Source organism: Dipodomys spectabilis, unplaced genomic scaffold (assembly GCF_019054845.1).
Source record: "Dipodomys spectabilis isolate Male_0828 unplaced genomic scaffold, ASM1905484v1 ptg000256l, whole genome shotgun sequence".
In the NCBI taxonomy this organism is placed as follows: domain Eukaryota; kingdom Metazoa; phylum Chordata; class Mammalia; order Rodentia; family Heteromyidae; genus Dipodomys; species Dipodomys spectabilis.
In genome coordinates this window covers 2111417-2129003 of record NW_024870933.1, presented here as the reverse complement: position 1 = coordinate 2129003, position 17587 = coordinate 2111417, and the positions used below count along the sequence as shown (strand labels likewise).

The window sequence follows — 17587 nt, the reverse complement described above, 5'->3', positions numbered from 1 at the left end:
GAGAGAGAGAGAGAGAGAGAGAGAGAGAGGAGAGAGAGAGTCATGGGGCCTGAACTCCGCCTGGGCGCTGTCCCTCAGCTCTTCAGCTCAAGGCTAGCGCTCTACCACTTGAGCCACAGCGCCACTTCTGGCTTTTTCTGCTTATGTGGTGCTAAGAAATCGAACCCAGGGCCTCATGCATGCTAGAAAAGCACTCTACCACTGAGGCATCTTCCCAGCCTCTTTTTATCTTCCTTTTAACAATGTCTTCACTGAAGAAAAAAATTAGAATTTTGATAAATGTCAACTTCCCATTTTCTTCTGCTATGGTTTATATATTTGGTATCAAGTTGAAGAGCTCTTTGCCTAAAGGTCAAAAAAATTTTTGCTTTTGTGTACTTCTGAAAGTTTTATAATTTAATATTTTATATTAAGCATGATGGTCTATTATAAGTTGATTTTGGTTTAAGATGTGAACTTTAGTACAAAGTTTTCTTTTTTAAATGTGGATATCTAGTTGTTCTGACACCATTTGTTGAAAAGACACATCAGAAAGACACAAGTAAGGAATATTTTCCATTAAAGTGTCTTTGCATGTTTAAAATGTCAATTATCAACCAGGCATTGGTGTTTCATGCTTGTAATCATAAGCCTGCAGTTTGAAGCCAATCCAGGCAAGAAAATCTTTTAGTCTCTTATTTCTAATCACCAAAAATCCAGAAATGAAGTAGCTCAAGTGATAAAGCACAGGCCTTGAGCAAAAAGGCTCAGGAACAGTGTTCAGACTCTGAATTCAAGCATGATGACTTGCACATACAAAAAAGTCAATGGCCCCTATTTATTTGGACTATTTTACTGGACTCTCTAGTTGGATCATATCTGGATCATCAATCTAGATACATGTCTTAACTAGTTAATTGTATTGTAACAAAGTACCATAGACTTAATGGCTCATAAACAACATATATTCATTTCTCACAGTTCTAGGGACTGAAAGTCTGAGATTAGGGAACCTGCTTTATTTCTGGTTATTTTAGAAATGGAGTCTAGTGAATTTTATGTCTGGGCTGGCCTTGAACTGTGATGTTTCCATATCTCAGCTTCTTGAGTAAACTAGGATTATAGATATGAGCCACTAACATCTGGCTCATGGACAACTTACTTCTTCCTTTTCAGACTGTTTCTGTGCATTTGCATTTTTATATTCCCATATGATAGTAGACTTAATGCTATATTAAATTTAATTTTACTACCCAAGTGTATGCTAGGTGAGTGTTGCAGTGGAGAATAAGGGAGATGTGAGTATTGAGCATAGTGACTGAAATATGTTGCTTAGAGTTACAATAATAAATGTTCTATTTCTTATTTTTCATAGATACCCCATCACAGCGAGTACAGTTTATTCTTGGAACTGAGGATGACGATGAGGAACACATTCCTCATGACCTTTTTACAGAACTGGATGAGATTTGCTGGCGTGAAGGTGAGGATGCTGAGTGGCGAGAAACAGCCAGGTGAGGATTTGGGTTGAAGGGTGAAGGAATACTAACTATTTTTCATTTATTAGTAAAAGAAATTCCCAGTCCCATGATTTTGCAAACATCCATGCTTACTGCTGATTTTCATCTTGTTCATCTGGCCTGGGCAGATCCTATGATAGGAGATGGGTCAGAATGAAATCTGAAGGCAGTAATTATAAGTAAACAGTGACGCGGAGCCAGCAACAGCTGCGGTCTCACACAACAACTTAATTTATGTGTCATCAGCAAAACAATAGAAATCTACAAGTAATTTATTTCTGTCTTTTCAGCTGCTGGCTTACACCCCAATTGGCAATATTAATGTGGTAATTTGAGTGTGAGACTTTTTTAAATAAAGGGCAAATGTTAAGAGGCTTTAGGTGCAGTCCTTGATTTCATGTAATGGTGAGAATACAAATGTTTTATAATGTGTTTCTAGGGTATAAATGCATTTAAAAAGACTGTTTTTCCTCATGTCATTTCAAAAATTACTTTTTCTATCATTTGTAATTAATATTTGCATATTGCCCTGTAACTCATGAATTACTGTAAAAAAAGTAATCAACTCAACTTTCTGATTATTTTTCATTTGCTCTTGTTCATTTCCTCGTTTAATTAACTTTATTTATGGTCTATGGTAGATACAATGGATGTAGGAAAGGACACACAAAAGTCTGCCTCAGATTCTAATTTAGACAAGCCAGCCAAGTTGTAAATGTGGAATCATGAATGCTACCAGTATGCATGAATAACTGTGGGCACACCTAGGATTGTCACTTACCTAATGCTTCCCAAAATCTTATGTGAATATAAACTGCCTGGGGTCTTGTTAAAAATGAAGATTTTGTAAACCTTAGGCATAGACTCTCAGCTGATGCCCTGCAAGATGGTTTTGGTTTGAAAATCACACTTTTGATTAGCAGGTTAGCAGGTATCTTAACAACAAGGGTGAAGGAGGAGGACAGGATACATCTCCTGGGACAGGTGACTCCTGAGTTGACTCTTTTTTTTTTTTTTTGGTTGTGGGAATTAATCTCTGGGCCAGGGCACTATCCCTCAGCTCTTCAGCTCAAGGCTAGGGCTCTAGCACTTGAGCCACAGCGCCACTTCCTGTCTTCTGAGTGGTTTATTGGAGATAAGAGTCTCACGGACTTTCTTGCCCAGGCTAGCTTTGAACCATAATCCTCAGATCTCAGGCTCTTGAGTAGCTAGGATTACAGGCCTGAGCCAAGAGTGCCTGGCTCTGAGCTGACTCTTGAAGGTGGAATGGGAGTAAACTAGGCAGAAAAGTAGAGAGGTGATATACTAGGCAGAAGGAGTAGGGTATTCAGGAATAGATCACTGGTGCAGTGTTGGCTATTTTATTAGGTTTTCCTTTTTTTAAATTTAAATTCTAATTTTATTGTCAAGGGGTTACATTAGTAAGGTAGTGAGCACATTTCTTGTAGAACTTGTTACCCCCTCTCCCATTTTCTCCCACTTTTTCTCCCCCTCATCCCTGGCAAGTTGTACAGATCATTTGCATTGGCTCCCCCTTTGTCCTTTGCCTATTCTTTTGTTCCCCTTCCCTTCCCTAATTCAGATAAACACATATACAATAGGTTTTTGTGTCCATGGTAAGGCAGCACTAATTGTCAGAAATTTTATCTCCCAGACACATAGTGTTAGACATCTTCAGGTTGTAATAGCTTTCTTCCTTCCCCCCTTCTTTTCCTTCCCTCCCTTCTTCTCTATTCCCATGTCTCTCTCCCTCCCTATTTCTTCTTTTTTCTTTCCCCTCCCCCTCCCTACCTCCTACCATTCCATCTACCCTGCCCTATGTATTGAACTTAAGGACAGCACTCTGCTATATCCTTTTGCTTTTGGTTTGGTTTTCAGAAATGGTCTCCAGCTAACTTTGCCTGGACTGTCCTAAGACTCTGCTCCTTCTACTTCTTGAGGAGTTGGGAATATAGGCATGAACCAGGAGGCTTGACTGCAATAGTACTCCATTCAATCACATTAAACTTGTACTTACATGTACTTATTGCCTTAGCTCTATCCAACCAGGATTGGTGTGGGTTTAGGTGTTCTATAATGATATGAATATAATACTGGCTAGTTTGATATATTTTGAGTGATAAAGATATTTACTTGAAGTTCCCTTTTATTTAAAAATATTAAATGTAAATTAAAAATCTAAAATGTCTATCATCTACTTCATCCTTGTTAACATTTTAAAAATAAAGCTCATGATTGCCAGTGATTAAAATTCAGAAAACATATGGCGATAGAAAAGCCACAGTATCCTCTACTTTAACTCATAGTACTTCCTCTTGAGCTTTTCCCTATTAACAACTTCTTTGAATTTTTTAAAGAATTTGATATTAAGACCTACAAATAAATATGTGCTCTTTTTCTTTTTACACAAGAGATTATATAATATATGGTGTTCATGAATTTTGTTTTCATGGGCCACCACCAATGAGAGAGAATCCCACACATCCATTTCAGGGGACCATGCAGAGGCAAGCAGGCACAGGAGAGAGATTATTATAAGGTTATTTGAGGGGCCATATTTCCCCCAAGAGGGAGCACATGGCCTCCGTCACTATCCAGGTAGCAGGAGTGTCTGGGGAATAGGAAGTGAGGTAGATGGGAGTTCAGGTGAGTCTGGGCAGAGAGAGGGAGGGGCCAGCTGTATGGCAGAACTCTGGGGCAGGGAGAAGCTCCAGGTTTGGGTGGATCTGAGGATCAAAGGTGAGCATAATACTAACAATACTTCCTCTTGAGCTTTTCCCTATTAACAACTTCTTTGACATTTTTAAAGAATTTGATACTAAGACCTACAAATAAATATGTGCTCCTTTTCTTTTTATACAAGAGAGATTATATAATATACAGTGTTCATGAATTATGTTTTCATGTTCTATCTTTATAGAAATTTCTGTATCAGCTATAACAATTTGTGCAACCTTTAGAATTTCAATTTTGCATTTAGTTAAATGAATCAACCTTTACTTAGTCTTGTGAGAGACTTTCTCTATTTTGCCAACCTTGAGAGGTATTTAGGTTGAAATTTCCATAAAAATTATTTTAGTGATTATTTACACAACATGCTGGCAATATTTGCAAGTATTTATGGAGGATACAATTTTAACAGTGTAGTTTTACATACCATACACAGCAGACCTTCTTTTAGTATGGTAGATATTGCAAAATGGTCACCATGTTTCAGTTATTTATACTTTCACCAGCAGTTTATGAGTGCCGATTTTCCCCATATCCTTGATGTACTAAATTGCTAGCTAAATCATGCTATTTTTTATTTTATAGATGAAACATAAATATCATCATCATTTATCTCTTTTTAAATGATTAGTAGTGTTTGACATCTTTACATGAGTCTAATTTTCTTTGTGAATGTTTATGTCTTAGATTTGTTTCATGTTGTCATTATTTTCTTTATTTGCCTTTTTGAACACTTTAGAAATATGGCAGGGTAGTTTGTTATTACTGCTTTTAATAAAATGTTACATAAGTTATTGGATTTTACTTGTTATATTTATATTGAAATATTTTAAGTTCAGAAATGAATTTAAGATAGTTTACACATAACTTGATCGACTTAGTTGACAATACAGAGGTTTGAATGCAAGACGTTGCACTCAGCAGTTGTTTCGCCACTTGAACCATACTTCCAGCTTCTTCTTTTTCTTTTGCTGCTGGTTATATTTTGAGATAGGGTCTTCCTTTTCATCTGGACAGGTTTGGACTTCAATCTTCCTGTTACACTTCCTGATGTAGTTGGAATGACAAGGACATGGTTCCAAGCTCAGCTTTACTGTTGAGATGGGGGCCTCCAAAAACTTGGGCTCACCTTGGTCCTACGTCCTAGGTAGGTAGGATAACAGGCCTGAGCCACTGTGCCTGGTTTGTAACTTGGTTAATTTTAAGTTGAATCATGTTCTATCTTATTTTTGTTCAACTGCATCAAAAACTACACAGGAGTTTCAAAAACACACAATATACATACTCAGCATTATTTAGCAACAGGAAAGTAATGAATGATCATCACCACAATTTAGTGTTGTGATACCTGATGTTTAATCATCATAAAGTTGTTGATAAGGAAGTTCTTTGTTTAAGGTTACAAGCATCTGCCCTCCATTGGTTGCAGGAAACAATATTTTTGGAACACATTGAAGGGAGTCTCTTTATTTATTGCTAGAAGTATATTTTGAAAGCATGTCCTTCAGAATCTTCTTTTTAATTTGTATCTTTCATAAAAAAAACTAGGAAGTAAGATTGGAACATATATTTTGGCATGAATTACTTAGACTTAGAATAGTTTGGTAATTTGGGCAGTATCCATTAGCTGTTTGCTCAAGGCTGGTATTCTGCTACTTGAGCCAAGGCTCCACTTCAAGCTTTTGGCTGGTTGGTTGGCAATAAGATTCTCACAGAAGTATCCTTCTTGAGCTAGCTTCGAACAGTGATCCTCAGATCTCAGGCTCCAGAATAAGGAGGATTACAGACATGAACTACCACTGCCTAGCATCTATTCCTTGAATCAGAAACTTCTTGTAACTTTCCCATCTCATGAGAGAGGGAGATAACAGAGGCAACACTAGAACCTGGTTCTGTCCTCTGTCACAGCTGAGGAGCTAGGATTTTTATCAGGCTCTCATAGATTACCTTTAGTAATGTACTTGTCTTAAGTCACCGGAGTATATTACTGTTTATTTGTAAGGAATAAAAGAGACAATCTAGTTAATCTAGTTAGCGTCCTCTATTAATACTAGATAGGATGTGTTTGTAGCTATGTTTTTGGAACCTTATGCATGGCACAGCTGTTTGAGGTTCAGGGAGACATCTGATGAGCAATCAAAATAGTAACAGACATTGAAGAGGAGGGTAGATGAATTTTGGCTGAGATACAATACTTCAGGGAAAAAAATGAATATATTTATTGAGGACTTAGAAATGTAGTTGGTCTTAAAGTGATGGAAGTAATTTTGTTCTTGTTGCCTTTGTTCACTTAAAAAAGATAATTTGAGTTAATTCATGCATCCATCTGATTTTTCAAATGTAATTTAATTCTAATAAATCATTAGCATAATAACTTGAAGCACCTCTTTCTTTTGGTTAGTATACCAGGTGGGATTAATAAATTTCTACTTCAATAGTGGAAATAAAAGTGATGTTTCATCGGCAAAATGCACCTGTCACATATCACATATTGAATAATTCATGGCCACTGTTATTGCCAAGTGAAACTTAAGCAAAGTGTTCTAGTTTGAAGGTAAATTTTTGAATCAGAATTATTTATTAAATGTTTGTGAAAACCAGCTGTTCAGCTTTTAAAATGCTAAATAGAACATATGAGGAGGCTAATGAAATCAACACAATTACAATGTCCTGCTTATAAATATCAATGTTATTAATAGAAAAGTGAGCAGAGCTGCCACAGCTGTGCAGCCGTATAGACAACATGCTTGACTCACTGTGATTGCCCTTTAAAAATGCCTCCCACTAATGAGCACAGAAGAGGCAAAGCAGGGGGTAGCAGTCAGGCCTCTGATACATACATGTGTTGGGGAAAAGGATTCTTACATCAAAATAGTTTCATTAGTGCTATGAAGGCCCTTCATACAAAAAAATTTATGTGTTCAAGTCATCTGGATTTTTCAAAGAATGTAAAGTGTGAAGGTCATGTGAACTAAGAACAGTGAATGACCTATGAATATTGGGTTTGGAGACTTTAATTTTCTCTTAAGAGGATGATGAGTAGTCAGACATTACCCATGTTATTCTCTAGCTTCACAAAAACCATATTCCCCCCACCTGCCACATCCCCAATTCTCCTGAGAGAAGATGCTTCCTTTTGAGCAAATGTGTATTGCTTCCATAAAGCATTACTTCTGGAGACATAGGAACTCCTTCCCATTTAGGTAGAATGAGAAAAAAAAATTCCTAGAAAAGTTACATTGAGTTAGTTGTAACAAAATACCCAGAAAGAGTTAAGTTCTCTAGAAAAGCATCTATTCCTCCCTGGTGAAAGAATTTTCTCTTGTGTATTTTAATATGAATATTGTAGAGCAGATTATCATCAACTTAATCCTCAAAGAATTCATGACACACATATTTAATGTTGTTTAGTAGAAAGAGACTTCAATGTGCTATTCATGGATATAAACAGATCCAGACATACTGAAGAAAATGAAAATAATTTGCTCAGGGCTTAAACCTACCCTCTCCCCATATAGAAAATGTGGAAGTTTTTGTTTTATTTTATTTTATTATTTTATTTTAGGTTTTGCATTGTATATCAATCACATTCATGCTCTGAGACTCCTATTTTCTTTAGCTTACTATTTAAAACAATGTCAGCAAAGTTTATTTGAAAACTGGAACAAATTACAACTATTTAGGTCATTAGCTTCAGTCAGACTTTTTGCAACTCAGAGCATGTTCCATAACTAAGATTTGACTAAAAGGTATTCCCAGACCTTAATTTCTATCTTGCAGGATGAAATGAAATAAAAAAGGATCCAGAAAACTGAGATATACTTATGATATATATATATATACATATATGTATGTACATATACATATATTATTTTTTAATATAGTCTCTTTTAAAACGTGCATTTAAATGCCTCAATGTTTTTGGCATCATTCTGGAGTTGGCATAAAGCACTGAATTTTGAAGTGTTTAGTATTTTTAGTAACTTGATATTTGTAACTTGTGGATTCCTTTTTATGGAAAGTACCTTCTGTCTTCACCCATAACATTCATAAAACCAGTGGGTAATCAAACCATCCATGCATGTAGTTTGTACTTGGTCATTTTAGCTACAAAACTGCTCAGAGCTTCAGAGACTGCACACTTTTCTCATCACTCGCCCCCCATTCAAGCAAATAATTGCAAATGAAACAGCATACCACTTGGATTTGTTTGTGAAATGTCACATAGATTAGTGGAGCAGAATAGAGAACCAAAAAAAATCACCTCCCATTTTTCACACACACACAAAGCAACAATAAAAATGGAAGAAGGAACCATGAATATTCAATAGTATGAAAAGAAATCAACTAAGAAAATGGGTAAAAGTCTCAGAGGTTTTTCCAAACTGGAGGCACATAAGACAAGTAGCAGATAAAAAGATACACAATATTGCAATCTTTAGGAAAAGGCAAATTAAACTATGTGAGAATAGTACATGCCTACTCCAATAGCTAAAACTTACACAACTACTTAAGCTATTTAAATTTAAATTCAGGTGAGAATACAGATAAACTAATTCTCTCATACATTGCTGGTACAAATATAAAATAGTACAGAACCACTCTGGAGAAGTTTTGAAGATCTAGTAATCATAGGCATTGTTTAGGTATTTGTTCCAGAAAAATGAAAACTTATGTTCACACATAAACTTCTATATTTGTGTTCATAACAGATTTATTTGTAAAAACAAAACCTATGAACAACTTACATGCCCTTATGAACCTTTGATACATTCATTTTTTTTAAACTTGTTTAAAATTTTATTTTGATATTTATTGTTATTGTAGAGTTGCTATACAGAGGGGTTGCATTACATGAATCAGTTACATGAGTATAATTCTTTTCTGAACTAAGTCTCCCTTTCTCTTGCGCTCTTCTAGTTTTTTCCTCCTGTCCCCACCCACAAAATGTAAAGTTCATTTTCCACATAGTACTAAGCAGTAACAAGGGATGAAATATTGATGCATGCCACAACTTGAGTAGATCATAAAAGTATCATCCTTAGTGAAGAAAAGCCAGTTTTAAACTGTTTCAAACTGCATTGTTCCATGATGATAATATTCTCAGACAGGAAAGAATAATTTCCTATTGCCAAGTGGTAGGAATAGAGTCCAGTCTGGGAATATAAAGGTTTACATAAGGAATTTTCTTTGTGGTTGGGGAACCAATCATATCCTTTTTATTCTTCTTTTTAAAATTTATTTTGAAAAAAAGAAAAAGAAAAAATAAAGAAAGAAATGAAAAACTTAAAACATTATATAAGCATAAAGAAATAATACTAAAATTTCAAAAGGCTGTAGCAGGGAGTAACAATTTAACATAATTTAACATGTCTGGGGCTTCTTGCTCACAGATCAAGATCAATTGAGCCCATAGGTACATAACCACATGCGTAAATCTTCATAGCATTCTTAAAATTAAAATTCTTTACTTTTACAAGAGCCAAGATGAAATGATATGAAAACCTAGTTATTTATTTCATCATCTTTATTCTTATCAAGAAGAGATATTTAACTATGAATTTCCTTATGGAAAAGGTTTGAGCATTTGTTACCCCCCTCCTTTGTTTTTCCCCTACCATCCCTTTCCTCTCCACCTCCTCAACTCCTCTCCCCCTCAAAGTTGTAAAGTTCGTTTTCAACATAGTGTCTTGTATATCTCGTTACAATAGGTCAACCTGTATCCTTATGTCATCATTTTGTTTTTTCCCTTCCCCTACCCAAATTAGAAAAATGTATATACAAGATGCAGGACACCAGAATCAAACACAGTGACAACAGGGGTTATACCATGGGGGACGAACATACAATGCTAGATAGGAAATGCACTCATTACCTTACTCATGTAACTGTAACCCCTCTGTACAGTATCTTTACAATAAAAATATATATTAAAAAATAAAACAGAAAATACAGTCAAAAAGCATAAAATTAAGCAAATGAAAAAAAAGGGAAGGGTTTGTGATATCAAGAAAGTATTTTAAAAATGAAAGCCAGACACTGGTGGCACAGGCCTGTAATCCTAGCTACTCAGGAGATCTGAGGATATTGGTTCAAAGCCAACCCAGGCAAACCACTCAGAAAACCGGAGGTGGCGCAAAGGCTCAAGTGTAGAGAGCTAGCCATGAGCTGAAGAGCTGAGGGACAGCATTCAGGCCCAGAGTTCATGTCCCATGACGAGAGAGAGAGAGAGAGAGAGAGAGAGAGAGAGAGAGAGAGAGAGAGAGAGAGAGAGAGAGGAGAGGCAGAGAAAGAGAGAGAGAGAGGAGAGAGAGAGAAGAGAGAGGGAGAGAGAGGGGAGATAGGGAGAGGGAGAGAGAGGAGAGAGAGAGGAGGAAGAGGGGAGAGAGAGAGAGGAGGAGAGGAGAGGAGAAGAGAGAGAGAGAGAGAGAATTTTAAAAATGAAGCCATACAATGAGAAGTACAAGTCGCTATGTCGACAAGAACTTCACAACTTTGGGGGGGGGGGCGGGGAGGATTGGGGGGATGGGAAGGGGAAACAAAGGAGGAGGCTACAATGCTTGATAAGAAATGTACTCATTATCTTGCCCATGTAATTATAACCCATCTGTACAGTATTTTCACAATAAAAAAAACTACATAAACTGAAAAAAAATGAAACCATACACCTTGCAAGCAATATTATTATACATGTAATTTATAGTGTTATCTTCTTGAGTAATTATGAAACTATGATTATTTTAGTGTAGATCTGATAGTGATGGGGATGATCTCAAAACCATTTTGTCTCCTGCCAATGCTACTGCAGGAGAGTTCATTTTAATTTCACTGAATTTGAAATTCAGTAAATATAGGTCTGCAATGATGTTATAACATCATTTGGATCATTGGATATTTATCATTGGGCAGAAAAGTTTCCCTACCCTGCTTCTTTTCAGGATATTTCACTTGAGTAATATTTTAGACATAAAAAATTAGAAGTACTTTTATGTATATGGTTGATAGAAAGTACTATACCCCCAGAAACCTTAATTGTAGATATTCTCACTCTCCAAACACAATTACACCTTCTTCAGCACTAAGTCTTCTTAGCACCCTATAGACTGGGAGCTAGAATTCATATCTAACAGAGATCTTTAGCTAACATGACAGTAGCACAAGCACTGCTCCGTAGGTTCATGTTCTTTTGCTATATATATATGTTCTATTTTCCCACTGTGTATCAGAGTATACAAGGTGATAGAAGGTTTAATTAACATTGTTGCCCTCCCTCAGCCCTGCTTTGAGGAAAGTATTGTCAGAACCCATTCTATAGTATAGGATGTTTGAATCTTACTTACAAGGAAGAAACATAGTACAGCAGGTAAGAAGAATTAAAAGGAACATTTAAAAATTGAATGGTTTTATGTATGAATGAATGAAAATCAAATATTATATCTGTTGTTTCACTATAGGCATAAGCATAAATCTTTGGGATGTATATGATTGTATAAATTCATTTGAGTCGATTGGAAATGGCACAGACTCTGAAAACAACAAAATTCAAAACAAATTGGTATTGAAACTTGCTTTGACAAGGTCGCTGGCTATGTGATCTTGGACAACTTTATTAATGTGCTGAATTTATCTCATCTTTTAAAAAAAATTGAATCCAAGGCTTTATCAATGCCAGCCAAGTACTTCAGGGCTTGAGCTTCATTCCAGCCTATTGTCAGTGTTTCATTTTTATTTTTGAGATGGATTCTCACTCCCTTTGTCCTAGGTAGCCTTGAACTTACAATTTTCCTGCCTCTCTCTTCCAAGTGGCTAAGATTTCTCATGTGCACCATCATGCCTGGCTTTGTCTTATTTATATACAGATGAAAAACTACTGCAGATAATTTGTAAACAACAACAACAAACTTTTATTTACTCACATGGTATTTGGCTATGTTTTTTTCTTAAAAATTCTCAACTAGTTTAATGGACTTTTTATAATATTGTTCAACTTGTCAGTCAAGAAGTTGATTGTTGGTTGGCTTGCCCATGAACCGATGTGAAGCTGTGATGAATTGGAGTCTCCCATTTGCTGGGCTGTCATGGAACTCTGATCCTCCCAGCCTCAGCCTCCTGAGTGTGAGTGAGCCCTTAAACCTTTAGACCTGGCTCAAATTAGGACTTTTATTATAATATGAATCACTAAAATTGGAGTCTATATCAGTAGGAATTGGCTGAATTATGCAACGAATAATTATAAATCTCAATGGCTTAAAACCACCAAAGTGTATTTGTGGTTCATTGTAGATTTCCATCATGAATTGTTAGAGGCTCTGCTAATCTTTTCTCTGTATGCACTTGGAGACCTGGCTTGCTATTGAAGATCACTTGTTAAGTACTGTTGGTTGCTGTGTCCGGGAAAAAGAGGGTCTTATCTTAACAATTAAATATTCCATTTGGGAATGATGCACACAATATCTCCTTCACTGGGCAGAATGAGTCATAGTCACATAGACTCACTCAATTAAAAGAAAGCCTGGCAGTGATGAAACAGGAGGAGAACCGGTTCGTGAACAATACTAATGATCATCATATGAATTATGAGGTATTATGAATCAATTAAGGGCTAAAAATCTGTTAAGAATTATTGATATGAAAAATTCCTGAGCAAGGTGTGGTGGGTTCATACCTGTAATCCTAGCACTTGAGAGGTGAAGGCAGAAGCATCATGACTTGGAGTGTCCAGACTTGACTACATAAATACTGTCTCAGAAAACAACAACCACCACAAAACTCCAATCAAACCAAGAAAAGAAATAAAATAAAAAGTAGGGGAGAAAAGGAAGCACAACTGCAAATAGTATGTGCAGACAAAAATGTTTTAAAAATCGTTAACCTTCAATAGATACTGTCAGGGACTTGGGACAGAAATGAAAGCTGTGTCCAATGCCATATTCTCCACAGTCCTGAGTTATTCCAAAGTCTGTAGAGCTTTGGCAGATACAGCTACTCCCTTTTGGTTTTGTTGCTATTTCCTAGCCATTTTGAAACTCTCTGAACACAAGAGCTTTCTTAACTCTATACATGAATCATTTGTACAAATTACTTCGGTTACTTTAGGCTGATACCTTTGATAGTCATCTGTTGGAGTTGAGCCATTTGATTACATAAAGGAGTAATGTAATGTAGAGAATTTTTGTGATATTGCTTGCAGAGAGGAAATGAGGTCAAAATGATGAAGGATAGAAGGGATAAGGAAAATAGTGGAGAATGGGAGGAGGGAAAGGCAATTTAACCTAGGGTTCGTTGAAGAGGCTAGGATTAAGCTGGTCATCTGTTAGGATTAGAGAAGACATCTCTAAAAAACTGTGGCTGGGGCCAGGGTAGTAACATCATTCGTTTCCCTTTGTTTTCCTATTTATCATGAATACATACAATCCTAGTTATTGCTGAATATTCATTTCACTCAGAAGGCAGCTGCCCTCTGTTTGCCATCACAATATCATAGTCCTTCTCCTGCTCTCCATTCCTGGCAGGAATACGTAGGAAATGGAGTCCTTGCTCATTTCTCATAAATACAGTTCCTAGAAAGCATATATTCTCATGAACTTTCTTCCAGACAACCCTAATAGGATTTTCTCCCTCAGAATAGGCTCCAAATTGTACTCCCTGAAATAACAAATGAGAACATTTCTTAGAACTAAAATGTTCAGGTTTAGGAACTCCAACTCAGTGTAATGAACATTCATTTTCTTGGTTCAATTACTATTGCTTTTTCCATGAAGAAGTATACTGTCTTTATTAGTGAAGCACCATATTCATTAAAATATTTCTTACGGTTAGGAAGATTAATGACCAAAAAAATCTCATGATGTTTGTTTTGAGTCATTTTTCAAATTGTATAAACAATGCTGACTTAATTGAATCAAAACAAAAGTAACTTACATTACCTTTACATAGTTCCTCAAAACCCTAAAACCAAGAAACTATGTGTAATCTTTCTGGTTTTACTCTTTGTTACTGTGATAAAGGATCATTCATCTGTAATAGTCAGAGTGCTGATAAGAATATTTGTTTGCACAGATGGCTGAAGTTTGAAGAAGATGTGGAGGATGGAGGGGAGAGGTGGAGCAAGCCTTATGTGGCCACTCTGTCCTTGCACAGCCTGTTTGAGTTGAGGAGCTGCATTCTGAATGGAACTGTGCTGCTGGACATGCATGCCAACACATTGCAAGAAATTGCAGGTATATCTTCTTTCCCCTTTGTCTGCTTGATTCTTATGGGTGCAGTTGGTTTTCCTGATAGTTCTACATGGGACCTTTGCAAAGCATATTTTCGTGATCAGGGTGTGGAGTCCAAAACTGTCATTTTTTCTTCTATTTTTATTCAGTTTTCTTCTATTTCTTTAATATAAAAGAAATTCAATCTCTTCCTCTCAGTCTAGAACCAGAACCTAAATATTGTTTTTTTAATTAAAAATTTTTATTTTATTTTATTGTAAAGGTGATATAGAGAGGGGTTACAGTTACAGAAGTAAGGTAATGAGTACATTTCTTGTTGAACATTGTTACTCCCTCCCAGATTTTTCTCCCACTTGCCCTACCCCCACCCCTCGGACTACCTTGGCTCCCAAGTTGTAAAGTTCATTTCCAACATAGTGTCTGTTGCATTAGTTCACTCGTTGTCCTTTCTCTCACCATTTTGTTATTCCCTTTCCCTTATCCCAAATCAGATTAATGTTAATACAAGGCACAGGGTACCAAAATAAAAAATAGTGACAACAGGGGATAAAGCAAAGGAAAAAAATGAAAGAAAAATGATTGACTTCTCACAGTACATTAAAACAAAATCAAAACCAAAAACAAAAACTAAACTCTTATTTCAATATCCTGTAATTGATTTTGAGTAGCATCATTTTATATGGTCATATGTACATAGTTATTGAGCTATTATGATTCTCTGCCCAGACTATCCTAGATATATACTAATTACTACAAATGAGGGAACCCATGGAGCCCATGTTTCTTTGGGTCTGGCTTACTTCACTTAATATGATTTTTTTCCCCAAGTCTTTCCATTTCCTTACAAATATGGCGATATCATTCTTTCTGATGGAAGCATAGAATTCCATTGTGTATATATACCACATTTTCCTGATCCATTCATCTCCCCAGGGGCAGTTGGGTTGGTTCCACATCTTAGCTATGGTAAATAATGCAGCAATGAGCATAGTTGCTCTGGTAGGTTTAGTATGATCTTGTTTGTGCTCATTTGGATAAATGCCCACCAATGGGGATTACTGGATTGAGCTCTATGTCCAGTCTTTTGAGGAACCTTCATACTGCTTTCCAGAGTGGCTGAACAAGTTTACATTCCCAGCAACAGTTTATTAGCATTCCCTTTTGGTCACATCCTCTCCATCATCTGTTATTATTTGTTTTCTTGATAATGGCCATTCTAACTGGGTGAAGTAGAATCTCAATGTAGTTTTGATTTGCATTTGTTTTACGGGCAGAGATGTCGAACATTTCTTCATTGTCTATTGGCTATTTTTATTTCCTCTCCAGAGAAGTCTCTTTTTAATTCTTTAGCCAACTTATTAAAGAGGTGGTTGTTTCTTTGCAGATTTGTTATTGGGTGGTTTAATTTTTTGATCTCTAAGTATATTTTTGATATGAGGCCTTTGTCTGTTGTGAAGATTTTCTCCCAATCTTTCGAGTTTCTGTTTATCTTGCTAGCTAAGTTCTTTGCCATGCAGAAACTCTACAGTTTAATGCAATCTCATTTATCCAGCCTTTCTTTGATTTGTTGTTGTTTTTTTTTATTGTGAAAATACTGTACAGAGGGGTTACGTTGGCAAGATAATGAGTACATTTCTTATCAAGCATTGTAGCCTCCTCCTTTGTTTCCCCTTCCCATCCCTTCCCATCCTCCCCCACACCCCCTACCCAATCCTCCTCCCCCCCCACCAAAGTTGTAAAGTTCGTTTTTCGACATAACGACTTGTACGTCTCATTGTTTCAATGTGTCCACCTCTATCCCTATTTAAATGATTTGTTTTTTTCCTTCCCCTCCACAATTTATACCGACATCAAATACAGTGAAAGCAGGGGTTATACCGTGGGGAGGGGACATACAAAGCAACAAAGAAATACTCTTATAAATGTGTTAGAAACAATCGCATGAAAGAAAAAAAAAACATTTGAATACATATCTTAGGGTTCATTTCCCTAACATCAACTTATCTGACCTTTTCTGTTTGATATATACTAGTTATTGCAAATAAGGGAAACCATGGGACCTATGTTTCTTTGGGCCTGACTTACTTCACTTAATATAATCAGAACCTAAATGTTCTAAACCTTTACACTGTCCTAATTAGACTGATACGCTTAGAAAATTAAAGGGAAAAATATAGAGTGTTTTTTCAATATTCTAATATATGAAATTATCAATGACAAATTTCAGTAAGTGGAAAAAATAGTTGTTTAGAAGGATAGCAAAACTGAATTAAACATTAAAACTGAACTAAAACATCTTTGAGATGAGTTGGACTGATGCATTTATGATGTGTTAGAATACTGTTATGATTATGTATCACAAATAATTATATTTATGTACTGTGCCACTGCCATAGAAATAGAGTCAAAGAACTGCACACTTTGTTCAGTAAGACAAGAAAGTCGTAAAACCGAAATGTACAAGATACAGAAATACATTTTACTAAATTTTTATTACATATATATTAGTTTACAAGGGGACATTCACTGTGACACTTTCACAAAGGCATATAATGCACTCAGACCAATCCAACCTCTAACCTCCTTCAACCTTCTACTTAGTCCTCCCTCCCACTTTTTAGAACAGGTTCAATAGGTTTCAAAGTTCATCAATCATATTCATCTTCATTTACCTTCTCCATTTGCTCCCCTTCCCATTGGTATTCACAAGGGCAGGTTTAACTTTCTTGTTTGGTGTGTGTGTGTGTGTGTGTGTGTGTGTGTGTGTGTGTGTGTGTGTAATAGTTATACCAAATGGTTTCACCTGATAGTGAAGGATGAATAATATTGAAGTACATTGTATCTATCTATGGGTTGCATAAGGAAGCTCACTAAAAGCTGTTGAACTATAAGGGGTAGGGAAGATGAGGAAAGAGAGTAATAGGGGGGGTTGGGTTATTCAGATCAGAAATAATTTTTGAAAGAGTATCAATGAAATGATTAATGGAAAAATTTAAAATGAAATAAAAGCAGAGAAAAGAATGAGGCTGATTAAAAAATCCTAATTTGGGAAAAATACAAAACATTTCTATAATGGGATTTATTTGTGAAAGGAGAATGACTTAAAGGAGACCATAGTATCTTAATTATATTGTAGAAATG

General features: G+C 36.0%; 1 protein-coding gene across 13 annotated transcripts in view; it reads left to right on the top strand.

Moving 5' to 3' along the window:
- Slc4a10 (solute carrier family 4 member 10) overlaps positions 1-17587 on the top strand; it is a 274758-nt gene that overhangs the window by 152147 nt on the left and 105024 nt on the right. For all 13 annotated transcript variants that reach the window (XM_042699499.1, XM_042699500.1, XM_042699494.1 and 10 more), the window contains exons 4-5: positions 1355-1493; positions 14289-14449. In XM_042699499.1, coding sequence (XP_042555433.1) covers positions 1355-1493; positions 14289-14449 — 300 coding nt within the window. The remainder of the gene's footprint in view (positions 1-1354; positions 1494-14288; positions 14450-17587) is intronic.